This window comes from Crocuta crocuta, unplaced genomic scaffold (assembly GCF_008692635.1).
Source record: "Crocuta crocuta isolate KB4526 unplaced genomic scaffold, BGI_CrCroc_1.0 scaffold139, whole genome shotgun sequence".
Taxonomy (NCBI): domain Eukaryota; kingdom Metazoa; phylum Chordata; class Mammalia; order Carnivora; family Hyaenidae; genus Crocuta; species Crocuta crocuta.
In genome coordinates, this window is record NW_027533258.1 from 5,640,717 (window position 1) to 5,653,216 (window position 12,500).

A 12,500-nucleotide genomic window follows, 5' to 3' on the forward strand; every position below is an offset into this window, starting at 1 on the left:
CCGAGCCTCGACGAGCCACCCAGGACGTGTCCATGACCCTCACGCCCATGCTGGCGAGGGACACAAAGACAGCCGCTTAGCCACGCGCGACCGGGGCGAGGCTCCCTCCCCCGCGCGGCGGACACATTCAAGCACGTCCGCCGGGAGAGCAGCAGCCAAGCCTTAGCAACCCTCCTGGGCGCCCCCTCCGCCGCCCCGGGAAGCGAGGCCAGGCCGCCCCGCCCCGCCGGAGGCCCCGGGGACCCCCCCACCCCGAAGCCGCGCAGCAGCGCCCCGGAGCGGCTGGGGGGGGGGGGGGCGNGCTGCCCCCTCCCCAGAGCAGAATGCAGCCTCTCTGGGGACACTCGCTTCCCGCCCGCCCCCCAACACGTGGGAGATGGAGGCGGGAAGGGCAGGGAGCAGCGTGGCACTAGAACATGGCACTGACCAGCAGGACACATCTAAACACCCGTCCTTCCGTCTGTCACCTGGGGGCTAGAGCACCGGCCCCAGGACCCTGGCCCGGCCCCCGGCGCGCGTCCGTGCCGCAGGGAAGGGGCCGATCATGCCTATCGGTCACTCCGGGTTCCGGTTCAGTTTTAAGAACCGAGACACAGCTTCCATGAAAGCCGGCCAAGCAACCAAACAGGGCACATTCACCCTCCCGCAGAGCTCACTAAGGCATGGCTTGCTTTGCTTTCAGAGACTGAACGTGGCCTCGTGGCTACCCGAGGATACCGTACCTTTGGATTTTCCTAAGGCTGCAGGGACAGAAACATACAGATATTAGTGTCAAAAAAACTATGCCTTCCTTCAGACACACAGGTTGTCTCTCAGGGTCAGGGTCTGAGTGAGGCTCTTAGGGTGCCGTGAAATTCTTCCAATTCAGTCGGCTTTTCTAGTTCAAGTGACTCTTCTATTTGGGTGAAGGCTGTATCCTACCAAGCTCAAGGTGAATACAGAGAGAAGCCTGAGGGCCGATACTGGCATGGGTAGGGTAAGGGTTGGGGGGAGAGGGTGTCATAAGGGAGAAGAAAAAATCGGTGGAAATAGCCATCTGCTGGCTTCCAAGTTCCTTGATTTAGAAGGCTATTCATTCTGGGGCGCCCGGGTGGCTCAGTCCGTTAAGCGTCCGACTCTTGATTTTGGCTCAGGTCACGATCTCACGGTTCATGAGATCGAGCCCCATGCTGGGCTCTGCACTGACAGCGAGGCATCTGCTTGGGATTCTCTCTTCCTCTCTCTCTGCCTCTCCCCCCACGCACGCTGTCTTTCTCTCCCTCCCAGAAGAAACAAACATTAAAAAGAAAAAAAGTTTTGGAAGGCTAGAACTTCTTTCCGCTGGTCTAGGAGGTAACAGGTACTGTGGTATGAAGTCAAGACCTTCACCGACTAAGCCAAGACCTGATATTTCCAGTACGCGGGGAGACATAAACATTTGTGCGACGAGAAAACCTTCCCGCATCCGTGTCTGCCGCGCATCCGCGCGGCGTGGGTGTGGGGGTGATCCTGTGTTTAGCTGACCCACCCCGGTCAGAAGCACAGAGCTGCTACAGTGGATTCTGGCCACCCCAACGGGGCTTTTTACTTTCAAGACCAGCACCAAGATTAAACAGACAAAAGGTTCAAGTTCCAAGACTGGTAGGAGCCGGTGGGATTCGGGTCCTTGAAGGAAAACGTGCCTCGGGATGGAGGCTGCACTGAGTGTCAGTCAAAGCTGAGCACACACTGGGATGGGGATGGCTTCCTGACCCTCATCCCTCGGTCCGATCCCCAGAGGTCTTTCCAAGTCCGGGGTCATTGGTGCTACTTCTCGTCTCCTGTGGAAGGCACCCGGGGGACCAGGGGGCCGGATGGCTGCGTCTCTTTCCAGGACCTACTAGCTTTCGAGTCATCTTGGGTCTGAGGACCCCTGCTGCCCCCCAATAAAGCAGCACCTTCTCCAGGAGACCCAGGATCACTCATGGAGGGTGCTCAAAACTCAAGCTGCATCCCCTGATGTTTGAAGGGGACTGCAAGGGAGTATCACACGCTGGGCTTCAGAAATTATCAGGATGAAAAGAGCAAAATGCTTAGTATCAGCGGAGGAAGGGAAACGATACACTGAGCTGCAGCGGTAGGTGAGGGAGGCACGCAGGCAGACGTGTGCCACCATGATCAATAGGAAGAGCCCTGGGGACATCTGTCTGTCCATCTCACCCCATCTTCTTTAGCCTGTGTTCTTTCGCTTAGAAAAATCTTTCCAGGGGCGCCTGGGTGGCTCAGTCAGTTAAGCGTCCGACTTCAGGGCATGATCTCGTGGTTTGTGGGTTCGAGCCCCGCGTCGGGCTCTGTGCTGACAGCTCAGGGCCTGGAGCCTGCTTCAGATTCTGTGTCTGCCTCTCTCTCTGCCCCTCTCCTGCTCACGCTCTCTCTCTCAAAAACAAACATTAAAAACAAGAAAGATCTTCCCAAATTCAGGGAGGAGGAGGGCAGGGTGGGGCCCGGGCTTCAGGACCAGGGCTCCTGGGGGATGTCTTCTATTTCCAGGGGCATCTTCCAACATTGGCAACCTCAGACCCCAGGCTCCCTAGTGATCTGGTTACCCGGCGCAGGGGCCGGCTTTGGGAGGAGGGCTTTCGGGTCTGAGTCCCAGATTTTCTCATTACTGTGTGACATGGATGACTTACTCAGCATGTCCCGTCCTCTGCTCATTCTCTGTAAAATGGGAGTAACTGTTACCCTCCCCTGCTCCTTAGGGTCGTCAAGCATAAGCAGAACAGTGGGTACAAATCACAGAGCAGCTACTAAGAAACCAACCAGCGGCAGCCTTGACAATGACGACGCTCTGTCCTGGGAGGTGCTAAGTATTAGCTTTATATTTCTTAACCGTCACAGAGAACCAACTCAGGACGTGGACCCGAGCCTAAAACAGGCTGATGGGAGTGAGGCCGAAGCTCTCTGTGCCAGCGAATCAGGCCAGGAGGCGATGGAGACATTGGGAGGGCCCCACCTGGGTCATGGTCACCCGAGTCCACAGTATCCGCCCCATGAGATTGTCTTCTCCTCCTAACAAGACACCAAAGCTTGGGGTGGGGGTGGGGGTTCTCTGGTAGAAGTAAGGGGAACGAACAAGGAATACAGTCCCTTGTCCCCAGCTTTTGAGTCTTCCAGGCATCTGGAGAGATGGGCCCATGTGGGCTTCAGAGGAGGGAGTGCTGAAAGCCTCCTTGGATGACTGTTGGCTGAAGGAACAGAAAAATGAAGAGGGGATCGTCACCTCCCTAAGTCTTACTGCCCAGCCCGGGTCGTCAGGGCAGGAAAGAAGGGAAGAACATGAAAGTCGTCTTGGCTGAAGGGTTCTTTGGGAAACAAACCCTGTGACGGGGAGCGGGGGACTCGGGCAGAAATGGCCACAGGGCTTCACCCTAGAGAGGCCTCCCGGTCACGGGCAGAGGGGCTCCCTCAACCTTCCTCGGTCCATTCTGGCTTGAGTGTATTTTGCTCTTGCAGAACTAGCCCCAACGGCCATGGGCAGGTGGAGTCAGACAAGCACTGAATGTGGTCTTGGTGAGGTGGCAAAGGAAGGGGTTAGTCAGAGGGCCTTACGGAGAAGCGCGCCCATCCGTGTCGCGGTCTTGAAAACGGGCGCAACGTCGCTCAAAACTCCAGTCCGTGTGCTAAAAGCAGCTAACGCTGTCCATGCACTGAGCACTGCTCCAAACGCCTCATATGTAACATTTTATTTCATGCTCAAAGCAACTCTCAGGCGGGTGCCTACTATCCTTTCCCCATCTTGCATAGAAAGAAACTGAGGCATTCAGAGGTGAAGTGGCTTCCCAAGGTCACGGGGCCCGAATTTGAACTTGGAGAGAGCCTGACTGCAAAGTTCATACTCCGTGCGTTCAGAGGGCTTCTCTCACATCAGGTTACTCCTCTTCCACAAGGTGGGGGGACGAAGAGAAGGCAAAGGTCAGACCTATAAATGTCTCCTTGGTGTGGGAAATGAGGTGGCATTCGTGTTTGAAAGCCTGTCACCTCTAAGGCCACATAGGTAAAGCCGAAGAGGCAGAATCTTAAAAATTAGAGACAGAGGACTGCCTCCGTGGAGGGAGGGAGGGAAGAAAAAAGTCCAAGTCTTAAAAATGGAAGATCTAGGGGCGCCTGGGGGGCTCAGTCCGTTAAGCATCTGACTTCGGCTCAGGTCATGATCTCGCGGTTCGTGGGTTCGAGCCGTGCGTCGGGCTCTGTGCTGACAGCTCGGAGCCTGGAGCCTGTTTCAGATTCTGTGTCTTCCTCTCTCTCTGCGCCTTCCCTGCTCTTTCTCTCTCTCAGAAATAAACATTAAAAAGAGGGGGGAAAAAAAGCATAAGGGATTGTCAAGGGTTAGCTTTTTTCCCCTGTGTAGGACAGACAGCTGCCCACGCTGCCTTTGAGTCCCGGTCAGGAGCAATCCTAGCCGGGAGTATTAACTAAAGTACGGCTTTGAAGCGTTTTAAGTCTACAGAGATCTGGAAGGTTTTGATTTTTGTCCCAAGAATCAGTTACGTTTGGCAAAAGCCAGCCGAGAGAGAGGAGGCAAGAAATGTGTCTGCCCTCAGACGGTAGGCCTGGGGGATTTGGGCAGTTCCCTGGGCGTCCACTGAAGACTTGCAAGCTCAGGGAATGTTCAAGATAAACTAGCAGGGGCAGGGCCCCGGGGGGTCACCAGATGGTGACCTTGCCTACACGCACCCGGGAAGGCCAGAATCAGGTAATTTCCAGGTAATCCCCCTCCAGGGACAATCCCTTTCTTAAATCCACACACCAAAGTTCCGTGACCTCCTCAGTACAAACAGAGGCTGGGGTCACCTGGCCACGTCTCGGCCCGGCCTCAGCATCCACAGATGCATAAACCCCAGCCACATGGAAGCTGAGCGGGGGCCGGGACCAGGAATTTACCTCTCCAGGGTGCATTTGGCCAATGGAAACCCAAAACAGGAGTCAAATTTCGCACTGACACCCAGAATGAGTCTCTAGTTAAGCTCATCTTCAGAAGGGTTCGGACTCTTATCTGAAGGAAAGTGACCACACCAGATACCCACGACAGGTCTTGCGGGGTCACAGTCTTTGCTGTTCATCGTCCCTCCCCCACCCCCCCCCCTCGCCGGGTCTACAGAGCACCTGATATCTGCCAAGTACGGAAGCAAGGCCCTTGGGCCGCTAGTTCTGATCAGCACGTGACCACCGACTTTGATTTAATCAATGTGGGGAACGAAGCCTGCCACGGCGCCCTTAGGAAGCCCTGTGGCACCGGACAGCGGGACTCTACGAAGCCACGCAGTAAATCAGCTGGTTTCCGTGTGCTGAGTCGTGTGTTTTAGCCCACGAGAGGCCACATTACCATCTCCCCTGAACCCAGTACGGACAGTGGTGGAAGAGTGCTGCACAAAGCACCGCTGACGTTGCTCTTGAACCTTCTCAATTAAAGACGTCTGTCCCAAACTGCCGAACATCTAGATCGAGGGCCAGGTGGATGGGACAAGACCCATCACAGAGCAACTGTCACGCGCAGGCCACGGCTGTGTCACGCACCAGGCAGAGCTCTACAGGAGGTCGCCGGCTCTGGTGGGAAGATCCTCATTGATTCTGGGGCCGCTGTCAACGGGCTGGGGCAGAGCACCTCTGAGGACAGGACCGTGGCTGGACAATCCATGGCGACAAGCACGTCAGGTGTCAAGACTTGAAAGAGAAGCCACGTGTTGGTCTTCGGAGTATGAAGGGCCAAGGCCACCGGGATTTCTGTGGACAGACTGTCATCCCGCTGCGACCCGAGAGGCTAGAACCGAGCAGAGGCGGCCCGACAGACGTGCCCACCGGCAAGGTTAAGTGCGGAGAGCGTGGGCCAGAGCCGGAAGGCAGCACCCAGGCAGCAGGGAAACCGGCATGTGCAGAGTGGGCCGTGGTGGTACCGGCGAGGTCTCTGAAGTATGTAACAGGCGGCGGGCAGGAGGCGGAGGCAGAGACAGCACAAAAGGGAGAGGCACCATAGCCATCAGGTGGAGACGGGAGCGAGCAAGGTGGCGCCGTGGCTGATATCACTTCTCTTCTGCCTCTGGCCCTTCCACAGGCCTCTCCACCATCCGGATGAGTCTGTGAAGATTCGGCTGGGGACACGGCCCATGCATGCATCTGACAGATGTTCAGGGCCCTCGGGTCCCTCCTGACTAATGGGCAAGAGAGTGTAGACACCTCGGCCAGCTCTTCAGGCAGGAGGGCTCACGTACGAAATATCTGATAGGACCGGGTCGCCTGGGTGGCTCAGTGAGTTAGGCATCCGACTTCGGCTCAAGTCATGATCTCGCGGTTCGTGGGTTCGAGCCCCGTGTTGGGCTCTGTGCTGACAGCTCAGAGCCTGGAGCCTGCGTCACATTCTGTGTCTTCGTCGCTCTCTGCCCCTCCCCCACTCCAACTCTCTGTCTCTCTCTCTCAAAAATAAATATTTAAAAAAATTTAAAAAATAAAATTAAAAAAACCTCCCAATGCCTGAATCCCAGTTCAGGCCTAGAGGAATGGGGTTGGGGCTGGAGGACATCAGCGTTCATTTTTTAAAGCTTGTTTTATTGTTTGTTGCCTAAGAAGCCACCCTCGAGATGAAGCAGCTTATTTATCTGGGTCTTGGATCCACACTCGACAGCATTTGGCAGGTGCGGCTTGTCCACATGGCACTGGCTGAGATGGTATGGTTCGGCGAGGACAACACCCTTACGAAGCTAGTGAGTGGGTGCTGGCTGTCAGCTTGGTGCTCAGTGGGGGATCGAGGATGGGGGCTTCCACTTCTCTCCGAGCGGCTGCCTGGGCTCCCACACAGCGAGGTAACTGGGTTCCAGGAGACCCAGGGTTCAAGAGACCCAGGCATCACCAACAGGGCCCTTTCTGACTCTGCTCAAGTTCTGGTACATCTCTTCCACCGCATTGTTAGTTAAGTCACAGAGTCCAAATCATTGTCAAAGGGAGCGTGGCTAGATTTCAGACCTCAAGAGGCACCTGGGTGGCTCAGCTGGTTAGATTTTAACCCTCAACGGAAGGAGAACTGAGCGCCCGCCGCTATTTTCGCCACGACGCTCCTGGCGTGCATTTGCGGTGGAGGGATGTATAAGGTCCCCACGGGTGCTGTAACAAGGACCGCAAAGTTGGGAAATGACAGACATCGATTCTCTCGTAGTTCTGGAGGCCAGAAGTCCAAGTTCGGCAGCAATGGGCTGAAGCCAAGATGTCAGCTGGACTGTGCTCCCTCCAGAGTACGTGTTCCCTCTTCCAGCGTTTGGGGGCGTACACTCCTTAGCACGTGGCCACATCTTTAAATCTCTCTCTGCTCCATCTCTGCATTTTCCCTTCTCTGTGTGCACATGTCAAAGCTCCCTCCACATTTTATGACACGCTTGCACTGAGGGCCCACCTTCATAATCCAGAGCGATCCCCTAAGTTCAAAGTCCTCATTTTAATCACATCTGCAAAGACCCTTTTCCCAATGAAGGTACTATTTATAGGATCCATAGTTTAGGACTTTGGGGGGTCATTATTCTGCCAACCAGAATAATGAAAACGGCTGATGTGAGCTCGTAAATCTGCCTCCAGGTCTTACTAAAGAAGCTGCGTTTTCTTTTCAAAAAAATTTTTTTCTTAATGTTTTATTTATTTCTGAGAGAGAATGACAGTGTGAGCAGGGGAGGGTCAGAGAGAGAGGGAGACACAGAGTCTGAAGCAGGCTCCAGGCTCTGAGCTGTCAGCACAGAGCCCGACGTGGGGCTCGAACCCCACGTGGTTAGATCATGACCTGATCCGTCAGGTCCCGTGGAACCGTGGGATCATGACCTGAGCCGAAGTCGGACGCTTAAACGACTGAGCCACCCAGGCGCCCCGAAACTGTGTTTTCTAAGTCATCCTGAATCAAAGGCATTGGGATGAAAGTCCGAAGCAGGGATGGGAGTGAACCACCTCGTATAATATCTGTGCCAAAAGATCCATCAGCCAGAAGCACGCTGCTGGCACTGAAGGGGAACCACCATTTCTTTCAAGTGTTGGCCAGTTTTTTTCTTTTTCTTTTTTAAAGTAATGGCTTTATTGACATACAATTGATTGCTTTTTTTTTTTTTTAACTTGACCAAAACCCTTTGACAAAATGAGCTTTAATGTATTGGCGTTTAAGGGGGTAGTTTGGGAACTTTAAAATGTATCTCATAGATCTGGAGCGCCTGGGTGGCTCAGGTGGTTAAGTGTCCAACTCTTGATTTCAGCTTGGGTCACGATCTCGCAGTTTGTGAGATCGAGCCCTGTGTCGGGCTCTGCAGTGACAGCAAAGAGCCTGCTTGGGATTCTCTCTCTCCCTCTCTCTTTGCCCTCCCCTGCTCGTGTACTTTCTCTCTCAAAATAAATGAACACTAAAATAAATACAAGAAGTATCTCATAGATTTTAAGAGCTCAGAAATGGGATAAACATGGAGAATCCCCTATTACTAAACTATTACTAAAATAACACAGGGGCTCAAGTGATGTAAATTCCTTTTTTCTGCCCCAAAGCACTTGCTCACAACCTTGGGGTTCTGGTTCTGTTAAAGGCAGTTAAGATGTAAGCATCTGTAAGCTCACTGAACTTTCAAACAACTGTGTCAGGACCCCATTACCCTAAGCTGGGAAGCCCTCTGTTTAATTTAATGCTTAATACAAATTAAAAAAAAACTGTTTTAATGTTTATTTTGAGAGAAAGAGACAGAGCACAAGCAGGAAAGGGGCAGAGAGAGGGAGACACAGAATCCGAAGCAGGCTCCAGGCCCCGAGCTGTCAGCACAGAGCCCGATGTGAGGCTTGAACTCCTGAACTATGAGACCATGACCTGAAGGCAGATGCTTAACCAACTGAGCCACCCAGGCGCCCCAATACAAAATTTAAAATACATAAACGTACCCACTTAGTGTGCCACGAGTAATTCACGCAGCACATGCCCTATACCCTAAAAGTAGATGGTGGCAATTTTTGGCTTTCAGTCAGAACGCAGAATGGGCATTTCATTTACAAAGTTCTCGAATGCCAGAACATCACCAGAGATGAGGCAGTTGCTTAAAATATCATCATCCAAGGGGCGCCTGGGTGACTCAGTTGGTTAAGTGTCCAGCTTCGGTTCAGGTCATGATCTTGCAATCTGTGAGTTCACCCTGTGTCGGGCTCTGTGCTGACAGCTCAGAGCCTGGAGCCTGCTTCGGATTCTGTGTCTCTCTCTCTCTCTGCCCCTCCCCAGCTCGTGCTCTGCTTCTCTCTCTCAAAAATAAATAAACATTGGGGCGCCTGGGTGGTTCAGTCACTTGGGCCTCTGACTTCAGCTCAGGTCATGATCTCACGGTTCATGGGTTCAGGCCCCATGTCAGGCTCTGTGCTGACAGCTCAGAGCCTGGAGCCTGCTTCAGATTCTGTGTCTCCCTCTCTCTCTGCCCCTCCCCAGCTCGCACTCTGTGTCTGTCTCTCGAAAATAAACATTAAATAAATAAATAAATAAATAAATAAATAAATAAAATATCACCACCGGAGCTTCTGCATCTGCCTGTGTATTCTGGGGGCCAGTGGACTTTGCCCCAACATCTCGCATGGTGACTCTCCCGTGGATGGCATGTGGATTGCTTTTCACGGCTGCCCGGGACCAGACAGGTTGTCACGGAGGACGGAGCTGCGCACCTCCCACGCATGAGCACCAGGGCCGGGGAAGTTCTCCAGAACCCAGCCGGGCCGAGAATTCACCCCCTTGGCTACACGACCTTCACAAGGGAACAGAGTTGCTTCAGCTGAGATGAAAACCAAAACCTGAGGCACCGGCTAATATGTGCTCATCTGTCTCTTCTCCATCTCTCTTGGGCTCTCTCTCGCAGGGCAAAGATCAGATTCTAAGTAAGCTCTTTTTTACTGATTTAAGGAATTTCCCCTGCTCCCTGCAGCGTCTAAGAAGCCCCAGTTTTTCTTCCTCCCCTTCGCTGGGGAATAACCAACCACACAGAGCAGGATAACAAGACAGAAGACAGATTCAGAGGAAGAGGCTCTAGTGGGTAAGGAGGTAGGCAGGGGGGGCGCCCGGGTGGCTTAGTCGGTTAAGCGTCCGACTTTCGCTCAGGTCATGATCTCGCGGTTCGTGGGTTCGAGCCCCGCGTCGGGCTCTGTGCTGACTGCCGGCTCAGAGCCTGGAGCCTGTTTCAGAGTCTGTCACTCCCTCTCTCTCTGACCCTCCCCTGCTCATGCTGTCTCTCTCTCTCCTAGAAATAAAAAAAAAAAACATTAAAAAAAAAAAAAAAAAAGGAGGTAGGCAGGGATCCCGGCCCTTCTGAGCAGGCCTCCATCAATCCACGACGCAGGTCTAGGTCCCCAGGGCCAGCGGCCACTCTGAAAGCAAGAGGGGCGGCTCGTAAGACGCAGGCACCTCTACAGCTCCTGTTTTTCAACCTTCCCTCCAAAGCCCTTCAGGTCAGATGCCTTTCAAGCAAGCGGCTCTTTCTGGCCGCCTCGTGATCTGTTGGGGAAGCGGAAGGTTGTGGCTGGTACGCTTCTGTTGTCTGAATTTCTGTCATTCCCTTCCAATGCTTTACGCGCCCGGTCTGTCTTGAAAGAGGAGTCGATGCAGTTTATTTCACGGCAGCGATTTTCTGTTCTGAACCGAAACGTATTCGACTGACTCCCTGGAGTAATAATGAGACACACTCCTTCTCTGAGACATTTTCTCATTGACGCCCTTGGCTTGCTGCATGCGCAGTGCTCGACGCGCACACCAGAGTGGCTGACCTCACCACGAGTCAGCTGTGCTTGCTAGAAAACATGCAGGTGCCCCTTTTATCTGCTTTGGGGATCCCATCAGGCGGTTATGCGTTATGTAAACCGATTTCATAGTGGCGAAGAGGAGGGGCTCATTCCGATGCAAATCAAGTGAAATGCATTGACCAGTCTCCCGGTGTGGGGGTGGGGGAGGTATATATGTCCATCATAAAAGACAGGAAAATGTCTTAAAAGTGACAAGTGACATACAGATTGCGTCAACTTGTAGGTTTTACTCTCGGTTTTCAAGAGACCGAGCCCGGAAATGCTCAACCACGTGTTTGAGGTGCTATTCGTGCGAGAACGTTGATGAACGATGCATATGAACAGAGCCACTGTCAATGAGGAACCAGTTAGGATTCGAGAACTGACGTGCGTTTATAAATTTGGAGTCAAAATATAAAGCGTGTTTCCGTATTTCTTTTAATCCCCCTTGGTGACCAACTTTTTTTTTTTTTTGATAACTAATGAATACCTATCACAGCCAATATTTCGGGAGGTTACACTTACCTTTGCCTCTAAAACCAGGAAAATGAGCCAAGGGACTCAATACAAAAGCACAGAGGCAGACATCAAGCAGGAAGGAACAGCGTGATTGCTACAAATCACCCAAATTGCTGCCAGAGAGGGCGCCCGGCCCGGCAATCTGTTTCCATGTCACTCCCAGCCCCTCCCCGCTCCAACCCCCAACGCTGAGAAAGGGACGCTAGTTCATACCCATCCTTTTTGTAAAATTCCAGCATCATGTTATCCGTGGCGACGCTGAGGGGCCGGCGGATCTGCTCGGGCTGGCGCCGGTCAGCGGGGTCCATGTCTGGGGAGGGCATGGAGCTAAAGTTGGCGTTGTGGTTCACGTGTACCGGACTCCCGTAATTCCCTGTGATGTTGAACTCTATCTCTGTGGGGAAGAAAAGAATCGGTGTATGTGACCTACGGGTCTGTCACGCCCTTCCTGGGCAGGAAAGAGATGAGCAGAGATGGCCTCTCGTTTACACTTCACGCCTAGAAAACTTTGTCCTGTGGTTCAATGTTACGTCACCTGTGGATACGAATTCATCTTAATACAATTCATCAGATCAGCAGGTGAACACAAGTGCTCACCTCTCACATTAATAGGATGGGCCCCGAATGAAGCAGTATCTATCTGTAATTTCAAAAAACAACTTAAACCAGGAACAGTTGGGGTACTTTCTGAGAAAGACAAAGTCATCCATCTCAAACCTCACGGTTAAAAGTGAAACACCAGAGTGGTCTTAATCAAATCAGGAGAAAGGACAATGCCCACAATCACCACTGTTACTTAATGCTATCGGAGAAGTGCTGGCCAATGTAATAAGTCAAGAAAACAAACTAAGAAGAAAGATTATTATTTGTAGATGATGATGTGGTCTTTCTGGAAAACCAAAGAGAACTAGAGATTGGAACTAGAAATTTCACTAAGGTCACTAAGGTTGTGCTGGCAATCAAGTGATACACAAAAGTATCCCAAACTTTCCTCGCCATTTCCTATCTGCAACAGAAATGAATCCACTCATCCACAAACTTAGTGTTCTGCCTTTTTAGACTCCTTGTCCCTTCTTTCTTCACCCTGATTTCCTACCCTCACTCAACTTGCTGTTATCAACACACCTCTTAGGACATTAGCAGTGAAGAGCTTTTATGGTCAAAACGCACAAAACCAAGTAAACACAATCAAACTTCTTCGATGTTGATCA

At 52.4% G+C, this 12,500-nt stretch overlaps 1 protein-coding gene across 1 annotated transcript in view; it reads right to left on the reverse strand.

The window, feature by feature from the left end:
* Positions 1 to 12,500, reverse strand: part of ARHGAP44 (Rho GTPase activating protein 44) — a 75,961-nt gene that overhangs the window by 12,544 nt on the left and 50,917 nt on the right. The window contains exons 17-19 of the mRNA XM_077746716.1: positions 11,503 to 11,683; positions 723 to 740; positions 1 to 50 (exon numbers count right to left, since the gene is read on the reverse strand). The exon at positions 1 to 50 is cut by the window's left edge and continues 49 nt beyond it. Coding sequence (XP_077602842.1) covers positions 1 to 50; positions 723 to 740; positions 11,503 to 11,683 — 249 coding nt within the window. The remainder of the gene's footprint in view (positions 51 to 722; positions 741 to 11,502; positions 11,684 to 12,500) is intronic.